The sequence below is a fragment of the Hemiscyllium ocellatum genome, chromosome 8 (assembly GCF_020745735.1).
Source record: "Hemiscyllium ocellatum isolate sHemOce1 chromosome 8, sHemOce1.pat.X.cur, whole genome shotgun sequence".
In the NCBI taxonomy this organism is placed as follows: Eukaryota; Metazoa; Chordata; class Chondrichthyes; order Orectolobiformes; family Hemiscylliidae; genus Hemiscyllium; species Hemiscyllium ocellatum.
Window position 1 is genome coordinate 36,099,736 of NC_083408.1, and position 21,374 is coordinate 36,121,109.

The window sequence follows — 21,374 nt, forward strand, 5'->3', positions numbered from 1 at the left end:
GTGTGTGCGCGTGTGTGCGCGTTCCCTCATTAGTGAGAAGTGACCGGTGGTGATTTAACCTGTGGGCCGCCAGACCTCAGGTGAGGGAAGAGGTTGAGGAGGAGAGCCCTTTGGGGTAACCTCAAACCGGTGGTGGGACCGGAACCCCTGCTGTTAGCATCACACTACTCTGTATACTGATAATCCAAACAACTGAGCTAAACCGATTCCCATTATACATGCAAAACCATTCTGAAGCAAAGTGAGACTAAGTGGAGTGAACAATTCCAACAAGCGAGGCAGACTTAAATCTATAAGCAGTACTCCATCCTCAGTATTCCTGTTTCCCCTATAGCGTTTGTCAGTTTGCCCATATCACCCCCTATCCTGAAAGCACACAAAGGCTGACTGCACAGTCACTTAAGAGGTGACTGCAGCCGGTCAGACTAAAGTTATGATTTGCCTGACATCCCCCATATTAGTTCACTGAACACAGCACGGCCTTCACATTCAGGCTCCAATTTACTCCACTCACCGACTGCTGCATTAAGTCCGAGTCTGCTGGAGAGCTGAGTCCCCATTTATATGGTCCATCGACAGCTAAAGGTCCTGGAACCATGAAGGTATTGGACAGTAGCTTCAGTGGTCGTTCATGGAGCCTGTAAACCAACGTTGCTAACCTCATATTGCACTCAAAAAGAAGAGAAGAAGGGAGATTAATCTCAGGTTGGGAGAGGGTTAACACGCCTGATAACCCTCCTTGGCACAACCTACAGTTACAATGGACCAATAAGATGTCTTTTTGGTTGCCACGGGGCACGAGCTATCCTGAACTGTAGTGTCTCCTCCTCAGTTTCCATGGCAACTAGATTATTTGGGTTCCTCGAAGCCGATTGTTTCTTCTCTATCCTGTACCAACGCTGCTGACAGAATCACTCCTACTCCTACTGCACTTCATATCAAGGAGAAAAGCAAGGGAGGTCTCCCATGTACAACTCCCGTCAGCTAACACTGTACAATCAAGCGGTACTCTCACTAATTACATTTTCCTCGATCACTGAGGTGGGAAAAGGCCAAATATTTTCTCCTCCAATTCAGGCTACGACTAGGTTCACACCACCCCCACTACCCCCCCCCCCCCATCCCTGTAACCCTGCATTTCCCATGGCTAATCCATCTAGCCTACACATCTCTGAACACCATGGGATAATTTAAAATGGCCAACCCACCTAACCTGCTCATTTTTGGACTGAGAGGGGAATCCGGAGCCCATGGAGGAAACCCACACAGACACGGGCAGAATGTGCAAACTCTATACGGACATCAAGGCTGGAATCGAGTCAAAGTCCCTGGCACCAGGAGGCAGCAGTGCTAACCACTGAGCTGCTAGGTGGATATAACGTATTTGCAGAGGTCAGTTTTTGCTACATTCAGTTCTGTCTGCCAAGCCTTCAATGATTGAGATAGAATCATAGAGATGGAATCTACCATAGATCAGACGCAGTACCTAAACCTCCTGTGCTTTGGTAAACAGGGAATATTATCAGTCATTGTGAAGCTTACAAATCAGTCATTGCTGTATCAGAGTCCCTGCATTAATATCAACTTGAACTTTTGCTGCTTTACAACTCACATTTACATAGCACCTTGAATGGGGAAAGTGTCCTTCCAGCAGAGTCAGTCAGCAGTGACACTCTTGACTTGAATCAGCAGGCTTTGGGTTCAGGTGTGACTCAAAATCAACAAAACAAAGCAACAAATGGACTGACATTTCAGTGCAACTCTGAGGCAGCGCAGAAGTGCTGTCCGACAGCTGAGAAATTAAGCAGAGTCCCTGTCATTCCTCTCGGGGAAGGATGGTCAAAATCTGATGGCACTATTTCAGACACTAGAGGAATTAGCCCCAGTATCCTGGTCGACACTGGTCTCTTAAATCAACACAATCAAACAGATTAATATAAACCCAAGAACTGCACACATGCTGGAAATCAGAAACAAGAACAGAAATGGCTGGAGAAACTCAGCAGGTCTGTGAAGAAAAGCAGAGTTAGCATTTCGAATCCAGTGACCCTTCTTCTGAACTGCTGCTCTCTCTCCACAGATAATGCCAGACCTGCTGAAATTTTTCTGGTAATTTCTGCTTTTGCTTCCAGCCAAACAAAGGACCTGGTCATTTGTAAAGGCGTGCTGTCTGCAAATGGATTGTTACGTTTGTTATTTTGTGACAATGACTTTATCGCACATCCCTAGTTACCCTCGAGAAAGTAATGTTGAGCTGCCTTCTTGACTTGCTGCAATCCATGCACTGTAGGTGACAAACAGTGCTGTTAGATCCAGTGACAGCGAAGGAATGGCGATATATTTCAAAGTCAGTGTGTTGTGCGGCTTGGAAGACAACTTTCAGGTGGTGGCGTTCCCCTATAAATCACTCTGGGACTCCTGAACAAACATATCAATGCAGATCTCTATTTTCCTCTTGCCTCTTATTCATAGAATATCCAAGAAAGACTTGCATTCGTCACAGGAACTTCAATTATCTCAGGGTGATCGGAAATGATTTCCAGCCACTCAAGTCCATTTGAACTGTATAGTCACTGCTGTCATGCTGAAACAACAGCCAACTTATGCACAGCAAGGTCCCTCGAACAGCATCATGTGATTGCAAACAATAAGAGTTTTCCACACTGTAGGCATACGCATCCTCCTGAATCTTGTCCAAAGGGGCTTCTGTGAGTTAACTGTTCATTTTTCAATTTAAATTATAATATCCCTAGCTTGTCTTAGGAGTAAGGGATTCCCAGGATTCCATTTTCGGAGAAGTTAGTCTTTATCGACAATGCCAGCTGGTGGTGAGAGACATCCCTTCAGACTCTCGATAGCAGCTTCCTCAGTGACTCTGAAGGGCACTTTAAAAAGGGAGCAAAGCGCATCAACTAGGGCCACGGATGACGGCACTCTCCTTGGGTTACTTGCTGGGCAGAGGAAGGGGAAAGACATCAACCGAGGGCAAGTGTGGCACACAATGACTTGGCATCACTATTCAATACCCAAGACATTTGGACAGGTATGTGAACAGGAAAAGTTTGGAGGAATATGGAACAAACATGCAAATGGGACCAATTTAATTTGGGAAAACTGGATGATTTGGGCCAAAAGGTCTGTTTCCATGCTTAATGACTCCATGACCCTAGTCAGGAAACTCCTTTCCTCATAAAGGAATTGGTAATATCAGTGAGCAGCAGATGGGCACCAACTGGGTCAATGCCTGAGGTGGGACTGAAAAGCAATGGATGACACAGTGGCTCAGTGGTTAGCACTGCCGCCTCACAGCACTAGGGACTTGGGTTCAATTCCCACCTCTGGCAAATGCCTGTGGAGTTTGCACCTTCTCCCTGTGTCTGCGTGGGTTTCTTTCGGATTCTCCGGTTTCCTCCTACAATCCAAAAATGTGCAGGTCAGGTGAATTGGCTATGCTAAATTGCCCACACAATCTTAAGTGCATTAGTTATAGGGGTATGGGTGGGTTACTCTTCGGAGGGTCGGTGTGGACTTGTTGGGCCGAAGGGCCTGTTTCCATGCCGTAGAGAATCTAATTTTAAAAATAAATCAAAACTCTTAGGCCAGATTGCAGCCATAACTCATTCACATGTCTCACTATAAGGATACCTCCTGTGGGGAAGAAAGGAAGGATGTTGTGAAACTTGAAAGGCTTCAGAAAAGCTTTACAAGGATGTTGCCAGGGTTGGAGGGTTTGAGCTACAGGGAGAGGCTGAACAGGCTGGGGCTGTTTTCCCTGGAGCATCAGAGGCTGAGGGGTGACCTTATAGAAGTTTATAAAATCATGAAGGAAATGGATAAGGTGAATAGCTAAGGTCTTTTTCCTAGGGTAGGGGAGTCCTGAACTAAAGGGCATAGGCTTAAGGTGGAAGGGGAAAGATTTAAAAGGAACTTGAGTGGCAAGCTTTTCATGAAGAGGGTAGGAGACATAGGGAATGAGCTGCCAGAGGAGATGGTGGAGGCTGATACAATTACAACATTTAAAAGGCATATGGATGTGTGCTTGAATAGGAAGGGTTTAAGAGGGATATGGACCACATGCTGACAAATGGGACTAGGTTAATTGAGGATATCTGATCGGGATGGACAAACTGGATCAAAGGGTCATGGAGTCTAAACAGGGCAGGATGTCTGCAGTCACGTGCAGTGAGTTTCAGATGGAAAACCATGGGTGGCACAGTGGTTAGCACTGCTGCCTCAGAGCGCCAGAGACCCGGGTTCAATTCCCGCCTTAGGCGACTGACTGTGTGGAGTTTGCACATTCTCCCCATGTCTGTGTGGGTTTCCTCCGGGTGCTCTGATTTCCTCCCACAATCCAAAAATGTGCGGGTCAGGTGAATTGGCCATGCTAAATTGCCTGTAGTGTTAGGTGCAGGAGTAAACATAGGGGAAACATGGGCGCGCTTCAGTGGGTCGTGTGGACTTGTTGGGCCGAAGGGCCTGTTTCCACACTGTAAGTAATCTAATCTAAGCTCCAGCCGAATCAGTTTTGCACCCAACCACTGTTTGTCTAGTGTGACACTGCTTTACACTCACAAAGAATACACAACTCCCACCAGCCCTGCTTTCCACCTTGAGATTGAGGTATACAATCCTGGTGTGTGTGTGTGTGTGTATATAAATAGATGTGTGCATGCACGTATGTGTAGAAGTGTGTGTGCGCATATGCGAGATCCAATTTTAAGCCATTTATGGAAAGTGGGCATGGTTGGTAAAAGCCTGATTTCTCAGCCTCCTGCTGGCTGGATTGCTAGGCTTCACACAGCCCTGAGCAACAATGAAGAAAGTTCATACCAGAGACCTTTTCTTGGTCATTCTTAATCAAGGCAGTTTCTCACCTGTACATTTTCAAGCAATCTCTCAGATCTCACTGGGGTAGCGTACCAGAATTTGAACCTCACTAACCCCAGAGTCATCACAAAAGTTAAAGACAGCATCAAAGTAAACAAGCCTGTTTTTTCGATCCAGGTTAACAGAAAGCACAACTCAGATTGCTGCACTTAGTAAGAGTTAATATTTACTATAAATAAATAGCTTCTAGCAATCAGTAAACAACTGTAAACTGTCAACATATAACTCAAGTGATTAGAAATTTAACACCTGTATAATCGTCCCCCCTACATGCATGTAAAGATGTATGCACATATGCAGGCAAAAAAAAAATTGGTGTTTTGGCAGCAGAAAAATTGGGAAGGCCGTTCAATGACCCTTGTCCACAACAGTTGCTGAGAGGATCCTTCTGCTTGTTGGGACATCTTGTGCTTTAATTTCTCTTATCTAGGTACTTGTCACTTCCTTCAGGAGACTCAGAGTGACTCATTCACAAATTATAAAATCTTTGACTTTATTGGTCAAAAGCAATAGTTTACAGCAATAGGTGAGAGGAGATAGCTGGCTTTCTTCAGGCATTTTTTGACGCAGAGATACAGACACTTTGTCTTTCAGAGGTCCAAAGGCTTCCGGCAATATCGCTCACCCCCCACAAGCTGTGAAGCTACCTGGGAGCCAATTACATAGTTGTTGGCAGGCTGCCAGCTTTTGGCATCACTAATTGGTCACCACACCTCAAACCAATCAGCTACCTGTTGTTGGCTGAATCTTGCTTTATATATCTCCCTTTGGAGGGAGTTTAAACCTCCCTGAGACCGTCCTCTTGGACACATTTCGCTACAGGTCTGGGGCCTGAGGCAAGGCAGTGTCCTACAGCAGGATTGACTGGGTCACTGTTGCAGTGTGAAGCATTGTGTCTGTTCTCCTCCTGGGAGTTTCTGACGACAGTGACAGGAGGCTGACCAGTGAGACTCCTGTCCTGTGTGCCACCCTGGAATGAATATTGCCACGGGGAAATCACTGCCCACAGGAGGAAACATTCAGCTCTTTTCCAGCAGGAAGACAAGTACAACTGAATTCTCCAGGTGGAGCAAGTCTGGGAGCAGCAATCCATTTATTCAGATACACGGGGAGTGTCCCACTCACTTCCCTCAGCAATAATATGATATACAGATTAGGAGTAGGCCATTCAGCCCCTAGAGACTGTTATGCTATTCAACAAAATTATGGCTGATCTGTTTGTAACCTCAAACCCACATTCCTGACTACTCCTGATAACTTTTCACCCATTCCCCCTTCTTGCACCCTAAGAATCTTTCTAGCTCTCCTTTGTAAATATTCAAAGCCTTGGACTTCATTGCCCTTTCAGGAAGAGACCTTCTGAGAAACAATATCTGTGTTTTAAATGGCCAACCCCTAAGTTTTAAACAATGGCTTTGAGTTCTAGTTTCTCTCTTCTGTGGAAACATCTTCCCCACATCCACCCTGTCATGACCCTCAGGATTTTATGTGGTTCAATTAAATCACCTCTTGCACTTCTAACCTCCAACAGATACAACCCTAGGCCGTCCAACATTTCCTCAGGAACCAACCAGTCCATTTCAGGTTTTAGTCGGATATATTTGCTCTGGACTGCCACCTACACATGTAAATCCTTCGTTAAGTAAGGAGAGCAATGCCGTGCACAGTAATCGAGATGTGGCCCCACGTAACTGAAACACAACTTCCGTACTCAATTTCCTCTTTGCAAATCATAACATTCCGCTAGCTTTCCCGATGCCTGCACCAGCCAGGTTATGTATTCGGCATAGAGCAGTTTCCCGATTTGGGTGCTGGTCATTTCCATTCGGTGGATGTTGAGAGCATCCACGTTCAGTCGGCTTATCCCCAAGAGGAATACAAAACCTACTATTGCTGTGAACTGAAAATTTGTTTCCATTAACATATAGCCTATGGGATGGCTCTCTCAAGTTTGGTACAGGCCCTCAAACATTACAATATGAAAGACTCTGCAGCATTCACCTGGACTGACTGGCTCTTGTCACATTAGTGTATTTGGTTTGGATTTATTCTTGCTGTGCTCCTGTGAAATGGTTGGATGCAAATGGGCGAGGGCATTGCAGTTATTCACATTGCTGTAGATTGGGAATCTCATGTAAGGTCAGAAAAGCAGGTTTCCTTAACCAGGGAAACATTCTTTTAAAGGAAAAATACAGCAGTTTCACTATTAGCGATGCTAGATTTTAATTTCAGATTATTCAATTAATTAGATTTAAATTCCCACAGGCCATGGTGGGATTTGAACACACATGCCTCTAGGCTTCTGGATTACATAACCACTCTACTACTATATCAATGATATGCTGATGGGTTATGGTGACGTAAAGTGGGAGGAGGCCTGTATGGAGTACAGACACATTCACAGACCCATCAGGCTGAATGGTGCATTCCTCTGCTGTTAATTCGGTCATTCTACATAACAGTAAAATTAACAAAAAGGCAAGAACTGACCTTCCACAGTGGGAGCCTCCTTCGCAGAATCAGGAGAACCCTCAAGCATGCCAGCGTGGAGTTAACTGAGACCTCGCTATGGAAACAAGAGACAGATTTTAGGGTGACTCCTTGAAGGACTTAAGGCAACTGACCTCATAACGAATATATTTGTACCATCCCATTGTATTCAACTGCAGGGTGGCGCGACGGCTCAGTGGTTAGCACTGCTGCCTCACAGTGCCAGGAACCAGTGTTCAATTCCAGCCTCAGGCAATTGTCTGTGTGGAATTTGCATGTTCTCCATGTGTCTGCACAGGTTTCCTCAGGGTGCTCCGGTTTCCTCCCACAGTCCAAAGATATGCAGGTTAAATGAATTGGCCATGTTATATTGTCCATAGTGTTCAGGGATATGTATGCTCGGGACATTAGTGAGGGGAAATGTAAAATAATAGGGTAGGGGAATGGGTCTGGGTGGGATACTCTTCAGAGAGTCGGTTTCCAGACAGTAGGGATTCTATGAATTCAATCAGCTGACTAAGGAACTGCTATTCCACGTATCAACAACACCTGGATGTTTGGATCTAAAGTCACTCAAACCATAGGAAAGGCAGGTTTGTATTTGTATAGCATCTTTCATCATCTTTGGACATCCCAAAATATTTTATAGCCAAGGAACTACTTTCAAAGCGTGCACACAGTTGCACTATAGGAAACGCAGCAACTAATTTAAGCAATTCCCCAATAGAATAAAACTATGGGATAATGAGGAAATCATGGACCCGATTATCATTTCCAAAACATGAAGACTGACTCTCTTCTGTGCTGTGAGAATTTTTAAATCCACCCGTGAATCTAGATGGGCCTTAGTTTGACATCTCATCCAAACCATTGCTTCTCCAATAATTCAGCACTGCCACAGTAGAGTCATAGATTTATAGTCATACAGCATGCCAACAGACCTTTCAACTCAACCAGTCTAGGCCTACTATAACCCTAAACTAGTCTCACCTGCCTCTGCACTTGGCTCATATCTCTCCAAACATTTCTTATTTGTGTACTTATGCAAATATCTTGTAAATGTTGGAACATTGTAACTGTACTCACATCCACCACTTCCTTCTTAGGATAATCACGACATCCCAGGATCTAATCTGGTGAACTTTGTTGCACTCTATCCACGATAATATTTTTCTTGATTAAAAAGAAGAACAAAAGTACACACAGTGCATGAGATGTGGTTTAAACAAACACCTCTACAACTGAAGTAAGACTTCAATATTCCTGTACTCAAATTGTCCTACAATAAAGACTAACATTCCATTTGTCTTCCCAGAGCTTACTGCATTAGGTGCGGTAAGCTCTCAGGAAGACTAAAGGAATGTTAATCTTTAGTGTAGGATGATTAGCCCTCAGTAATCTATCAACAAAGACACCAGGTCCCTTGTATATTTCCACTTTCTAATCTCTTTCCATTTCAGAAATACTCTATACATCTGTTCCTCCTCCCAAAGTGGATAAACTCAGTTTTCTAAATTACATTCCATCTATCATGTTCTTGATCATTCACTAAGCCAAATCATTTTGAATCTTCCTTACAGCACAAATTCCTAATTAGCTTCATAACGTTCAAAACTTTGGAAATCCAAATCATTGGTGTACATTTTGAACAGCTGGGAACAGATGTTCAAATCCTTGCAGTACCCCACTGGTCACAACTTATCAACATGAGAATCACCCACTTATTCCTACTCAGTTTTTTGTTTCTCAACTAATCATTAAGCCATGCACCTCCTATGTGCTTTAATTCTTCTCAGTCTTTTGTGGAGACATTATCAAAGCCTTCTAAAAGTCTAAGTATACTATATCCATCATCTCCTTTATCAATTCTGTTAATAACAATGTCTAGTAACACCCCAACAATTTCTCATTTGCAAGTCTTTAGTGTTTAAGTCCAATCAGATCATTATCTAATTTTTTTTTAGATTAGATTACTTAGTGTGGAAACAGGCCCTTCGGCCCAACAAGTCCACACCGACCCGCCGAAGCGCAACCCACCCATACCCCTACATTTACCCCTTACCTAACTCTACGGGCAATTTAGCATGGCCAATTCACCTGACCCGCACATCTTTGGCCTATTACTGATGTAAGGCAAACAGGTCTGTAGCTCCCATTTACCTTCCAACTCTCTTCTTAAATAGTAGGGTGACACTTATTACCTTCCAACCCACAGGAATCATTCCAGAAAGTATTGAATTTTGGAGGACAAACACCAATGCTTTCTCAAATGTCCACATCATGAAATACTCTGGGTTGTGGACTATTAGGTCCTGGGGATTTATTAACTTTCAACCCCTTTAACTTTCAGCACAATACAAATGCTAATTTCCTTCAACTCCTCATTCTCCCTAGCCACATGATTCTCTCATTCTGGGAATTTCTTTTGTATATACCTCAATGAAAAACAGATGCAAAGTAATCATTTAGCTTCTCTGCCTTTTCTCTATTACCCACAATATATTCTCCTGAATCTGCCTGTAACTAAACTACATTTGTTTTAGCTGAACAATCCCTTTTACATACCTATGGAAGCCTTTACAATTGGTTTTCATATTTGTTGCTAGAGTACATGCACATTCTATTATCCCTTTATTGATTAGTTTCTTTATCCTCCTTTGCCATCTTTTATAAACTTCCTAATCTTCAGATTTACTGTACATTCTGACAACTTAATTGGTCCTTTTTTTAAAATTCTTATTTAATTCTGAACATCGTCCATTAGCTGCAATTGACTTTTAAAAATGTTTTTGTACCTTGCAGGGATGTGTAGTTATTATGAGGCGTGGAATAGTTCTTTAAAGACTATCCATTGCCTATTTAGTCAGATCTTTTCACATATTGCCCCAATCTATCTCAGCCAGTTTGAATTTTGTGCCTTCATAATTTCCTCAACACCATTGTTTCAGATTGAACTATCTCACTTTCAAACACAACGTAAAACATGACTATATTGTGGGCACTCATTCCTAAAGATTTTTCAGTCACCAGATTGTTAATTAGCTCTTTTGTATCACATAGTATTAGATTTAAAACACCATGTCCTCTAGATTGTGCGCCAGTATACTGCTCTAGGAAACCATCCCTAGCACACTCTTGAATCTTATCCTCCACATATTTAGTGTTCATTTGGTTTAAGTAGTCTATATGTAGATTGAAGTCACCCATGATAACTGTGTTGCACATGTTACATGCTTGTTTCATCTCTTGATTAATACCATGTACCACTGCTATTTCATGACCTATAAATAACCATCATCTGTAATTCCTTGCTGCTTCTTAGTTCCACCCAAACAGTCTCCACACTCTTGAGCGGAGATCTTCCCTTAGTAATGTGCTCACCCCACCCTATATTATTGATGCAACTCCATCTCCTTTCCCTTCTAGCCTGCCCTTTCCAAATGCTGAAAATCCTTGAAGATTCAGTTCCCAGTCACTATGCAGCAATGTTTCTGGAATGGCAATTAGATCATGCCCCTGTGTATCTCTTTGTGCCTTTAGATTACTTACATTCACCAGACCTGCACATTTTTTGGATTGTGGGAGGAAACCGGAGTACCTGGAGGAAACCCACACAGACATGGGGAGAATATGCAAACTCCACACAGAGTCTCGCCTGAGGCGGGAATTGAACCCAGGTCCCTGGCACTGTGAGGCAGCAGTGGTAACCACTGTGCCATCGTGCTGCCCATGACTGCAAATGCTTTCAGACAGAATGCCCTTAACTTTGCTTTTTCAACTAAAATTCACTTCCAAGGCACAAGTGATGCCTATCTTGGTTTCTCTTGCCTTTGTTTTTCCTGTATTCTGGTCTTCTGAACATCTTTTTGACTTCCAGTGACTAACTTTACTTCCTACCAATTTGGGTAACCCCTCAAGTTCCTACACCCTGCTTGTTTAAACCCATGCCAAAGGCCAACGTGGGTGCAAATGTGGTGAAGGAAGTGGGAGATTCACAAAAGGTGCAGATATACTGGAGGGTAGCCAGGCCAAAGCGAGGTTAGAGACACTGGGAGGGATTTTAACAAGAGTTTGGATTGCTACACACTTGCCTGTATTTATATTACAGCCAGTTGATACAGTATGCCGATGATGCATTGTGAAAGTGCTATCCATTCTCCTTCTCTTGCAGTTAGCCCTGGATATGTTGCCCCAATTGGCTCTTTTTTAATGTTTACAGATCATGAAGTCCAAAATTTTTATTTTACTTGAAATAGCTAAAATCTCCCAGCAAATTCTTTGATTGATACTTTCAGCGTAGTTAGGAACATATCTTTGATCCTGTGTCTGACTGTTTAGAAAAACTTTCAGAGCAAACAGGACACAGTCAAATCATTCTTACTGGAGGTTACTGATCTGAATTTGGTTTTACTGAGCCAGGGTTTAACTTGCCACTTTCCCTCACCAAAATCAGAGCTCTGAATCAGTCCTTGAAGAGTGTTCGGAGAGGGGAAAAGCCCATTGTCTGTTTACTGGATGGGGTGGCTGTTCAGAAAGGTTAGGACAGGGTAGCATTCTGCTTCCGAATACAAAACAAAAACATTTTATCAATCAGTAATGCATTGTCCCTGAAGGGACTAAAGTCAGCTTTGTGAGTCCTATATAGCAGGCTAAATGTGTTCAGGAACTCTCATTAAAAGCAATATGGTAATGACAAAATAACACATTTAAGTGGTGCTATTTGTCAGGATAGTATTGTTGATATCAGAGAGAATGTCCCTGCCTTGCTCGCTATTTAGTGCTAAGATGTGACCGTGTCCTCTGATGATGCAGTATTGCACTGGGACAGCTAGCCTGGATCCCCCAGTCCAGCTTTCTCTTAGTTCTTCAGCTCACAACATGATGCTGGAGGTGGGGAGTTAGTGGGTCAAAGATTAAAGCCATACCCACGTGATTCCATGACTATTTTAGATCAGATCACTTACAGTGTGGAAACAGGCCCTTCGGCCCAACTGTTCCACAAAGACACTCTGAAGAGCAAACCCACCCAGACCATTCCCCTATTTTTACCCCTTCACCTAACACTACGGGCAATTTAGAATGGCCAATTCACCTAACTTGCACATTTTTGGTCTGTGGGAGGAAACCCACTCAGACACGGGGAGAATGTGCAAACTCCACACATTCAGTTGCCTGAGGCGGGAAATGAACTCGGGTCTCTGGCGCTGTGAGGCAGCAGTGCTAACCACTGTGCCACCATGCCATCCTGGTGGAGTATGCCAGTGGGTCTCTTAATTAACAGATAAGACAGACTACGGCTCCCAGACAGAGTGCTGACAGGGTATGTGACACTCTGCAACCTGGTGGGTTAGGGCAAAGTGAGGTTGTGACTTCCAAGAGCCTGGGTAGGCAGTTTTCATGTAAAGGAAGATGGGAACAGACGTAACTTTCCAAACCCCAGTAGGTTAGTAATAAGTAATGAAGTCTGGCATTCTTGTGCTGTTCGGAGGCAATGCTGCTGTGACAGAAGTCTTAAAAATGAGCACCCCAGGTGAGGGTAAGCAAATAAATACACCAATTAGGAACAGGAATTGGCCACTTGTCTCCTCAAATCTGCTTTATCCTTCAAGGGGGAATCGAAGGCACCTGTTTCTATGCTGATTCCCATAGCCTCACAATGGTCTGTGTAATTCTACTTCTGATAAATTCAATAATCCTGCCTCTATACCCTCCCGAGACAGAAGTTCAAAGTCACATATTCTGAGGGGGCACAGAAAGTTCCCCTCATTTCCAGTCAAAAAGGGAAACCTCCAATGATTTAAAACCCCTCGACTTCCTTTCATCCCTTCCATCTCTGCTTTCTTAACAGTTCTCTGGGTCTCAAAAATGTCAATCAAATCATTCCTTGTTCTTCTGAACGTCAGTGAAAACAAGCCCATTTCTGACTGATATTTCCTCAAAACAACCTAGCAACAGCCCCTTGTGGAGTGGAGCAGGAAATTATTCCCCCCACCCTCCCCCATCCCACCCACACCCACTGCCTGGGGTAATATTGGTCCCTGAGAAAAACTTACGTGAAGAAACAGATCCTAGCCATTCATTATTACAGTGCTCACAGTGGGATCTTATTCTTACATTAACACAGTGAACGCAGCTCAGGAGCACTTATTACTTTAAAATACTTTGCTATGTACTGTGGTCATCAAAGTGTCAATAGGACAGCACGATGGCACAGTGGCTAGCACTACTGCCTCACAGCACCAGGGTCCCAGGTTTACTTCCAGCTTTGGGCGACTGTCTGTGTGGGTTTCCTCCCACAGTCCAGGTGAATTGGCCATGTTAAATTGCCTTTAGTGTTAGGTGCATTAGTCAGAGGAATATGGGTCTGGGTGAGTTACTCTTCAGCAAGTTGGTTTGGGCCAAAGAGCCTGTTTCCACACTGTAGGAAATGTAATCTAGTTGAAATGTTGGATTTGTTTTCGGATGGTCCAAGTCAGGTACAGCAGCACTGTACACTTCGGTTTTATCATCCCCAATTTTCTTTTAAGCTCACAGTCATGCAACTTTACCCAGACACCAAATACCCTCCTTTGCCCTGAATCTTTTTCTGCAGCTTACGGGCTAAGATAAGAAGGTTTCTGCAACTCGAATCTCCAAGATTCTTTCAAAGGATTTCCTTCACTGTTCATTACGTTTTCCACAACTCACAAAGAATCCACATGCTCATGATCATGATTGAAAGTCTGACAAAAACATCAATAGTGACCTTTCCTATTCAGCTGCTGATTAACTGACTTAATGCAATTCTTGCATTAATTATAAACTGAAGTATATCACATTACAGCAATAAATCCAGCAGGGGGCAGATGTATCATACAGGTCACAGTCAGGCGTTAGCTGGACACCTTAAACAGGAACTCTACAATTACCAGTGTCAGGGTAAAAAATGAGGTCTGCAGATGCTGGAGATCACAGCTGAAAATGTGTTGCTGGTTAAAACACAGCAGGTCAGGCAGCATCCAAGGAATAGGAAATTCGACGTTTCGGGCATAAGCCCTTCATCAGGATGGAGGGCTTATGCCCGAAACGTCGAATTTCCTATTCCTTGGATGCTGCCTGACCTGCTGTGCTTTAACCAGCAACACATTTTCAGCAATTACCAGTGTCAGATTAACATCAGGAGAGTTACAATCAGTAACATGAGGTATTTTTTTTTGGGGGGGGGGGGCGCAGCGGGAAAGAAGGGTTACTGAGCGACAGTGTGAGGGAGCTGGATTAACATCAGGAGGGATACAGTCAGTAACACAGGGTGCTGGGGAAGAGGGGTTACTGAGTGACAGTGTGAGGGAGCTGGATTAACGTCAGGAGACAAGCAAAGAGTCAGTAACAGGGTGCAGGTGGAATGACAGCTGGCTGTAGTCAGTCAGCGAGTCTATCAGAGCTGTAGTTGATCAGCTAACTTACAAGCATCATCTCAGGTTGGGTTTGAATGCCCAGAGTATAATGCAAAATAACTGGATGTGGAATGGTGACATTTCTATAATAAAGAATCCCAAAATTTGACACTGTGACGGACAAAGAGGTATTAGGACAGGTGAATCAAGATGTTTTCTCAAGTGCCTCAAAGGAAAAGTGATGGGGAAGGGAGCGAAGGGGCAAGGGGAGCGAGGAGACGGAGGAGAGGTAGTTCCACTGACAGTGGAGTGAAGTTAATGGGGCAGGTACTAGAGACCAGAATTGGAGGAATTCTGAGAACACTGAGGATTGTAGGCTGGAGGAGATTAGAGGGGTTGGGAAGAGATATGTAGCTATTTGTAGCGACTATTGGAATCCAGCTGTTTTCTCCTAGTTTGGAGTACAGAGAGTCCCATTCTAGGTTGGGATACACGTGGTGTCGGAAGCTGTGTCTGGTGGAGTGCCCAGAGCTGGTTCCTGTGGGAAGGGACTGACCCCGAGTCAATGGCCTGTTTACTTGCTGAGGCTCTGATTACACAACTTTTCCATTTACTGGGCAGCTCTGAATCCTCAAAGTAAACATTCGCTGAGAGAAAGAATGAACTTGTGTTTACATCTATCCTGTTCTCACCTCAGGATGCCCTGAAGTGAAATACCTTTGAATGTAGCCACCTGGTGTAACGTGGGAATGCGCATCCAATGTGTGCGCAGCATGATCCCAAAAACAGCACTGTATTTAATAATCAGTTCATGTGCTCAGTAGAATAGGATGATGATTGGCTCAGACAGTTAGAAAGCTCCATTGTATTCTTCACACTAACCCAAGGGGGCAGACCAAGCTTTGTCTGAAAGATAGTACTGCCAACAATGCAGCACTTCTTTACTACAACACAATCTCCAGCCTGGATTTGATACTCAGATCTCAGAGTTAAATCTTCTAGCTCAAAGGCTTCAAACAAGTACCTGCAAATCACTTTTGGACCTTCTGAGGTTGTGAAAGGTGCTACATAAATGCAAGCTCTTCTAAAATAGATTCAGAACAGACAGGAAACAAAATAACGCAATGCATGGGAAAACCACGCCATCGATAACATCACTGAGATAAGTACCGGACATTGTAAGCTCAAATAAGAGAAACAACTGCCCTGGATCTTTAGGTAATGGCAGCAGATATCCTCTCAGGTCAGTGATGGTCTCCAGTTCTTGTCCTAACCCATCCTTAAAGACAGAATTCCATGCATTCTCCCAAATGCTACTTGTAGTGTCTCACAAAGACTTCCTGCAGCCTCTTCTCCAAAATGACAGTTTAGCCTTGATGTTACAGACAACTAACACCCACAATGAAACTATATCACCCCAATTAAAAGACATCGACTCACTGCTGGGTACCAACTCCCCATGCTAAGGAACAATCTGAACTCCTCCATTAGATTCCAGTCTGTAACTCACTCCTGGTATTCATTACACTGTATAAATCATGAGAACCCCTCAACTAGATTCCAGTCTGTGATGCACTCCTGAGTATCCATTATTCTATATATAAACCAGTGCTCTGAAAGCTCATACTTCCAAATAAACTTGTTAGACTATAACCTGGCACTGTGTGATTTTTAACTTTATCCACCTCAGTCCAACACCGGCATCTCCACATCACAGCTACTCAGGAGAAAATGAGATCTACGGATGCTGGAGACCAGAGTCGAAAAGTGTGGTGCTGGAAAAGCACAGATGGTCAGGCAGCATCCAAGGAGCAGGAGAGTCGACATTTCGAGAAGGAGCTCTTCATCATTCCTGATGAAGGGCTTATAGTGTCATAGAGATGTACAGCATGGAAACAGACCCTTCGGTCCAACCTGTCCATCCCGACCAAATATCCCAACCTAATCTAATCCCACCTGCCAGCACTTGGCCCATATCCCTCCAAACCCTTCCTATTCATAGACCCATCCAAATGCCTCTTAAATGTTACAATTGTACCAGCCTCCACCACTTCCTCTGGCAGCTCATTCCATACAAGTACCATCCTCTGCGTGAAAAAGTTGCCCCTTAGGTCTCTCTTTTATATCTTTCCCCTCTCACCCTAAACCTATGCCCTCTAGTCTGGACATCCTGACCCCAGGGAAAAGACTTTGCCTATTTACCCTATCCATGCCCCTCATAATTTTGTAAACCTCTATAAGGTCACCCCTCAGCCTCTGACGCTCCAGGGAAAACAGCCCCAGCCTGTTCAGCCCCTCCCTATAGCTCAAATTCTCCAACCCTGGCAACATCCTTGAAAATCCCTTTTGAACCCTTTCAAGTTTCACAACATCTTTCCGATAGGAAGGAGACCAGAATTGTATGCAATATTCCAATAGTGGCCAAACCAATGTCCTACACAGCCGCAACATGACCTCCCAACTCCTGTACTCAATACTCTGGCCAATAAAGGAAAGCATACCAAACACCTTCTTCACTATCCTACCTGCGACTCCATTTTCAAGGTGCTATGAATGTGCACTCCAAGGTCTTTGTTCAGCAACACTCTCGAAACATTGACTTCCCTGTCCTCAGATGCTGCCTGACCGACTGTGTTTGCGTAGCACTACACATCATGGGGTTACTCATTAAAGCACAGCACAAGTGGGTATTAGGTTTGTGTCATGAATATTGGAATAGGCTTGATGGGCTCTTCCTGTGTCAATTATATGGAATCAACTGGCTTTGCAAATTAGATTCAGTTATCTTACTTCTATTGTTACTTAATCTTTCAATTTTTCAAAGTGATGTAACCCATATCGGAAACCAATAACACAATCACACAGCTGAACTATATAAACCAGCATTTAATTAAATACACTTTAATTTAAAACATTTAATGAAACAACAATTTTTCTCCAATTAATTTTAGGGAGGAGACTAGAGAGGAAAGACATAAGGTTTGTTGGTCTAGCACTGATGAGTATACATATTCAGATTTAGGTTTTTAAAGAAATCATTGTATATTCAAGCTGTACAGCCTTGCCATCCAATGCAGAAACCTGGGCAATATCCAGGAGAGGGAACAATGAGGTATGGGTGCTGAGATGAACCACTGAGAACAGGCAAAAGCAGGAACTAGATACCGGAGGGAATTAATGAAGATTGTAGGAACACCAAGGAGAGATTGAAATGTTTTGGCTACCTGCTGCGGAGAGACAGAGAGGAGAAGAGAAAGCAAGAGAGGGAGAGAAAGCGAGAGAGGGAGAGGGAGAGGGAGAGAAAGCGAGAGAGGGAGAGGGAGAGGGAGAGGGAGAGGGAGAGGGAGGAATATCCAAGCCCAAATTAAACTATGATGTGGAGGTGTCAGCGTTGAACTGAGGTGGACATGGTCAGAAGTCAGAGGACACCAGGTTATAGTCCAATAGGTCTATCTGAAATCCATTTTATACCTGGTGTCGTATGACTTCTGACCAAATTAAATTAGTAAATACTTGATGGTTATATGTTAATCAAAGGAGAACTTGACTAGGTATGTATAGGGCATCAATTGGAATAAAACTCTGACTAGAAAAACATCTGGCTGGACTCAGTCTAACCAACATTTAACTTCCTGTTTAACAATGGAAGAAAAACACTAGGAGATTGAGAAGGGTGTTCGACCAGAATTGTGACAACCCCATGGTTCCTAAATGTTCACAACAAACCTACAACAAAGTGTCAGTTGAGACTTTGTAAAAGTTTACTTTTTAAAAACACACTAAAAGATCAATTTTAAAGTATAAGAGAAAACAATAATAATTTTCTGTGCTAACCAATCCCTGCAGGTCGTCTGTCAGACTTAACTATAAATACAGGCATTTTACCTTTTGTTAAAAAAAAACCTCTCAGTTAGCCAGTTACTGAGATACTCTCAGAGGATTTTAAATACACTTTGTTACTGTGGATAAATCTGGGTCACAGCATGTTCTGTATTCTGTGAACGTAAAAGATTCCATTGTATTACGCGAAGAGGAACAGGGAAGCTCTCTCTCTAGTGTCCTGGGTAATATATTTGTTCCCAAACCAAAATCACAGTAACACATCATCTAGCCATTCTTAAATCCTGCTATTAGTGGAAACTTGCTGTTTACAAGTTGGCAACTGAGTTCCCTGCATGAGTACAGTATCCACACTTCAGAAATACTTCACTGGCTGTGAAATGGTTTGGGACATCCTAAAGCCGTGAATGATACAAAGGAAATGTCAATCTGCTGAGCGCATTATCAGAGGCTTCTATCCACAGAGAGTGGGGATTCTGACCACTGTAAACATTCCCTCCTACAGGCACCCAACTGAAGCAACTTGTGCTGTTCCTTCCCTACCTGCTAGCCAGCTTTTCTAAATGAGGAGATTCAGCCTTCCCTTTTGATCTGAAACATTGGCCAGGCTGTCAAGTTTCTATGCATTCTAGGAGACACCACATCTGCCTTTACCTTCTCTGCAGCATCCTTCCCCCCACCATACCTTACCACCCACCAAGTGGAACTTGATTCTCTCTGATGTTGTTTGTTCCTGTTGCAGTGCTAATTGGTGAGCCTGTGAGAGCTTTTTGTGCCTTGGGGATTGCTGACAGTGCTCCTGTGAAACATTTGGTGGCTGTGTTGCTGGTTCCCCTTGAATTAACGTAGACAGCCCACACAGAGAAGTTAGATAAACACACAGTGGAGAAAATAATTAAGAATTTTGGATCAAACAAAGTTAAACGAAGGGAATGTGTGCATTTATACAGCACTTGCCACGAGCGTTAAAGGAAAGTCTCAGAATTTTTTTCAGATTCCCTGCAGTGTGGAAACAGGCCCTTCAGCCCAACCAGTCCACACTGACCTGCCGAAGAGTAACCCACCCAAACCCATTTCCCTCTGACTAATGCACCTAACACTATGGGCAATTTAGCATGGCCAATTCACCTGACCTGCACATTCTTGGACTGTGGGAGGAAACCAGAGCACCCGGAGGAAACCCACACAGACACAGGGAGAACATGCAAACTCCACACAGACAGTCACCCGAGGCTGGAATCGAACCTGGGATCCTGGTGCTGTGAGGCTGCAGTGCTAACCACTGAACCACCATGCCATCCAATTGCTTTACAGCCAATATAGTGTAGTGAAAACTTACACACAGCAAGCTGCCAAACAGCACTGTGACAATGACCAGCTAACGTGTTTTTGTAATGTCAGTTGAGGGATAAAGTATGGATGGGACAATGAGGATAACTCACCTGCCTTTCCTCTTAACAGTACGGGATCTTAAACATCCACCTGAGTTAGCAAATTAGAATCATACAGTTGTATGGAAACAGACTCTTCGGTCCAACTTATCCATGCTGATCAGATACCCCAAACCCATTCAGATGCCTTTAACGTATTGTACCAGCCTCCACCACTTACTCTGGCAGCTCATTCCACTCATGCACCACACTCTGCATGAAAAGGTTGCCCTTCTGATTCTTCTTAAATCTTTCACTGCCCCTTAAACTTGCCATCTTGTTTTGTACACCCCTCCCCTGGGGCAAAGACCTTGACTATTCACCCTATTCATAAATAGTCAATAGAATCCCTACAGTGTGGAAGCAGGTCATTTGTCCACACTGACTCTCCCAAGAACATCTCTCCCAAGAACCCAGACTCACCACCCCCCCCCCCCCCCCCCCCCCCCCCCCACCCACTTTATCTCTGTAACCCTGCATTTCCAATGGCTAATCCATCTAACGTACACACCCCTGGATACGATAGGCAATTTCTCATGGCCAATCCACCCAACCTGCACATCTTTGGACTGCGAGAGGAAACTGGAGCACTCAGAGGAAACCCACAAAGACACCAGGAGAATGTGCAAACTCCACACACGCAGTACCTGAATATGGAATTGAACCTGGTGCTGTGAGGCAGCAGTGCTAACCACTGGGCTACTGTACTGCCCTATTCACTCCCCCCACATAAGTTTATAAATCTCTATCAAGGTCACCCCTCAGCCTCCAAAGCTCCAGTGAAAATAGACACAATGTATTCAGCCTCCTCTTGTAGTTCAAACCTTCCAACCCTGGCAACATCCTGGCAAATCTTTTCTGAACCCTTTCACAACATCTTGTCTATAGCAGGGAGACCAGACCTGAAACAGTATTCCAAAAGTGGCCTAGCCAATGTCCTGTACAGCTACAAAATAACCTCAGGTCCTATACTCAATGCACTGACCAATAAAGGAAAGCATACCAAATGCCTTATTCACCATCCTACCTACCTGTGACTCCACTTTCAAGGAGCTATGAACCTGCACTCCAAGGTCTCTTTGCTCGGCAACACTCCCCAAGACCTTACCATTAAATATCTAAGCCCTGCCCTGATTTGCCTTTCCAAAATGCAGCACCTCACATTTATCTAAATTAAACTCCATCTGCCATGCCACGGCCCATCTGGTCAAGGCCCAGCTAAACGTCTCATCCAAACACTATAGCTCCCCCTCAGTGCTGTGCTGGAGTGTCTTTGAGCTCAATATCCTAGAGTAGGACTCAAACATGAGAACCTTGTGACTCGGGAGGGGAGAGTGATACCGACTTAGCCATG

The 21,374-nt window shown here is 43.9% G+C and overlaps 1 protein-coding gene across 1 annotated transcript in view; it reads right to left on the minus strand.

Annotated features, from left to right (window-relative positions):
• Positions 1 to 21,374, minus strand: part of LOC132818165 (pleckstrin homology domain-containing family G member 3-like) — a 192,761-nt gene that overhangs the window by 132,651 nt on the left and 38,736 nt on the right. Inside the window, exons 2-3 of the mRNA XM_060828944.1 lie at positions 8,464 to 8,550; positions 7,378 to 7,453 (exon numbers count right to left, since the gene is read on the minus strand). Coding sequence (XP_060684927.1) covers positions 7,378 to 7,426 — 49 coding nt within the window. The 5' untranslated portion in view covers positions 7,427 to 7,453; positions 8,464 to 8,550. The remainder of the gene's footprint in view (positions 1 to 7,377; positions 7,454 to 8,463; positions 8,551 to 21,374) is intronic.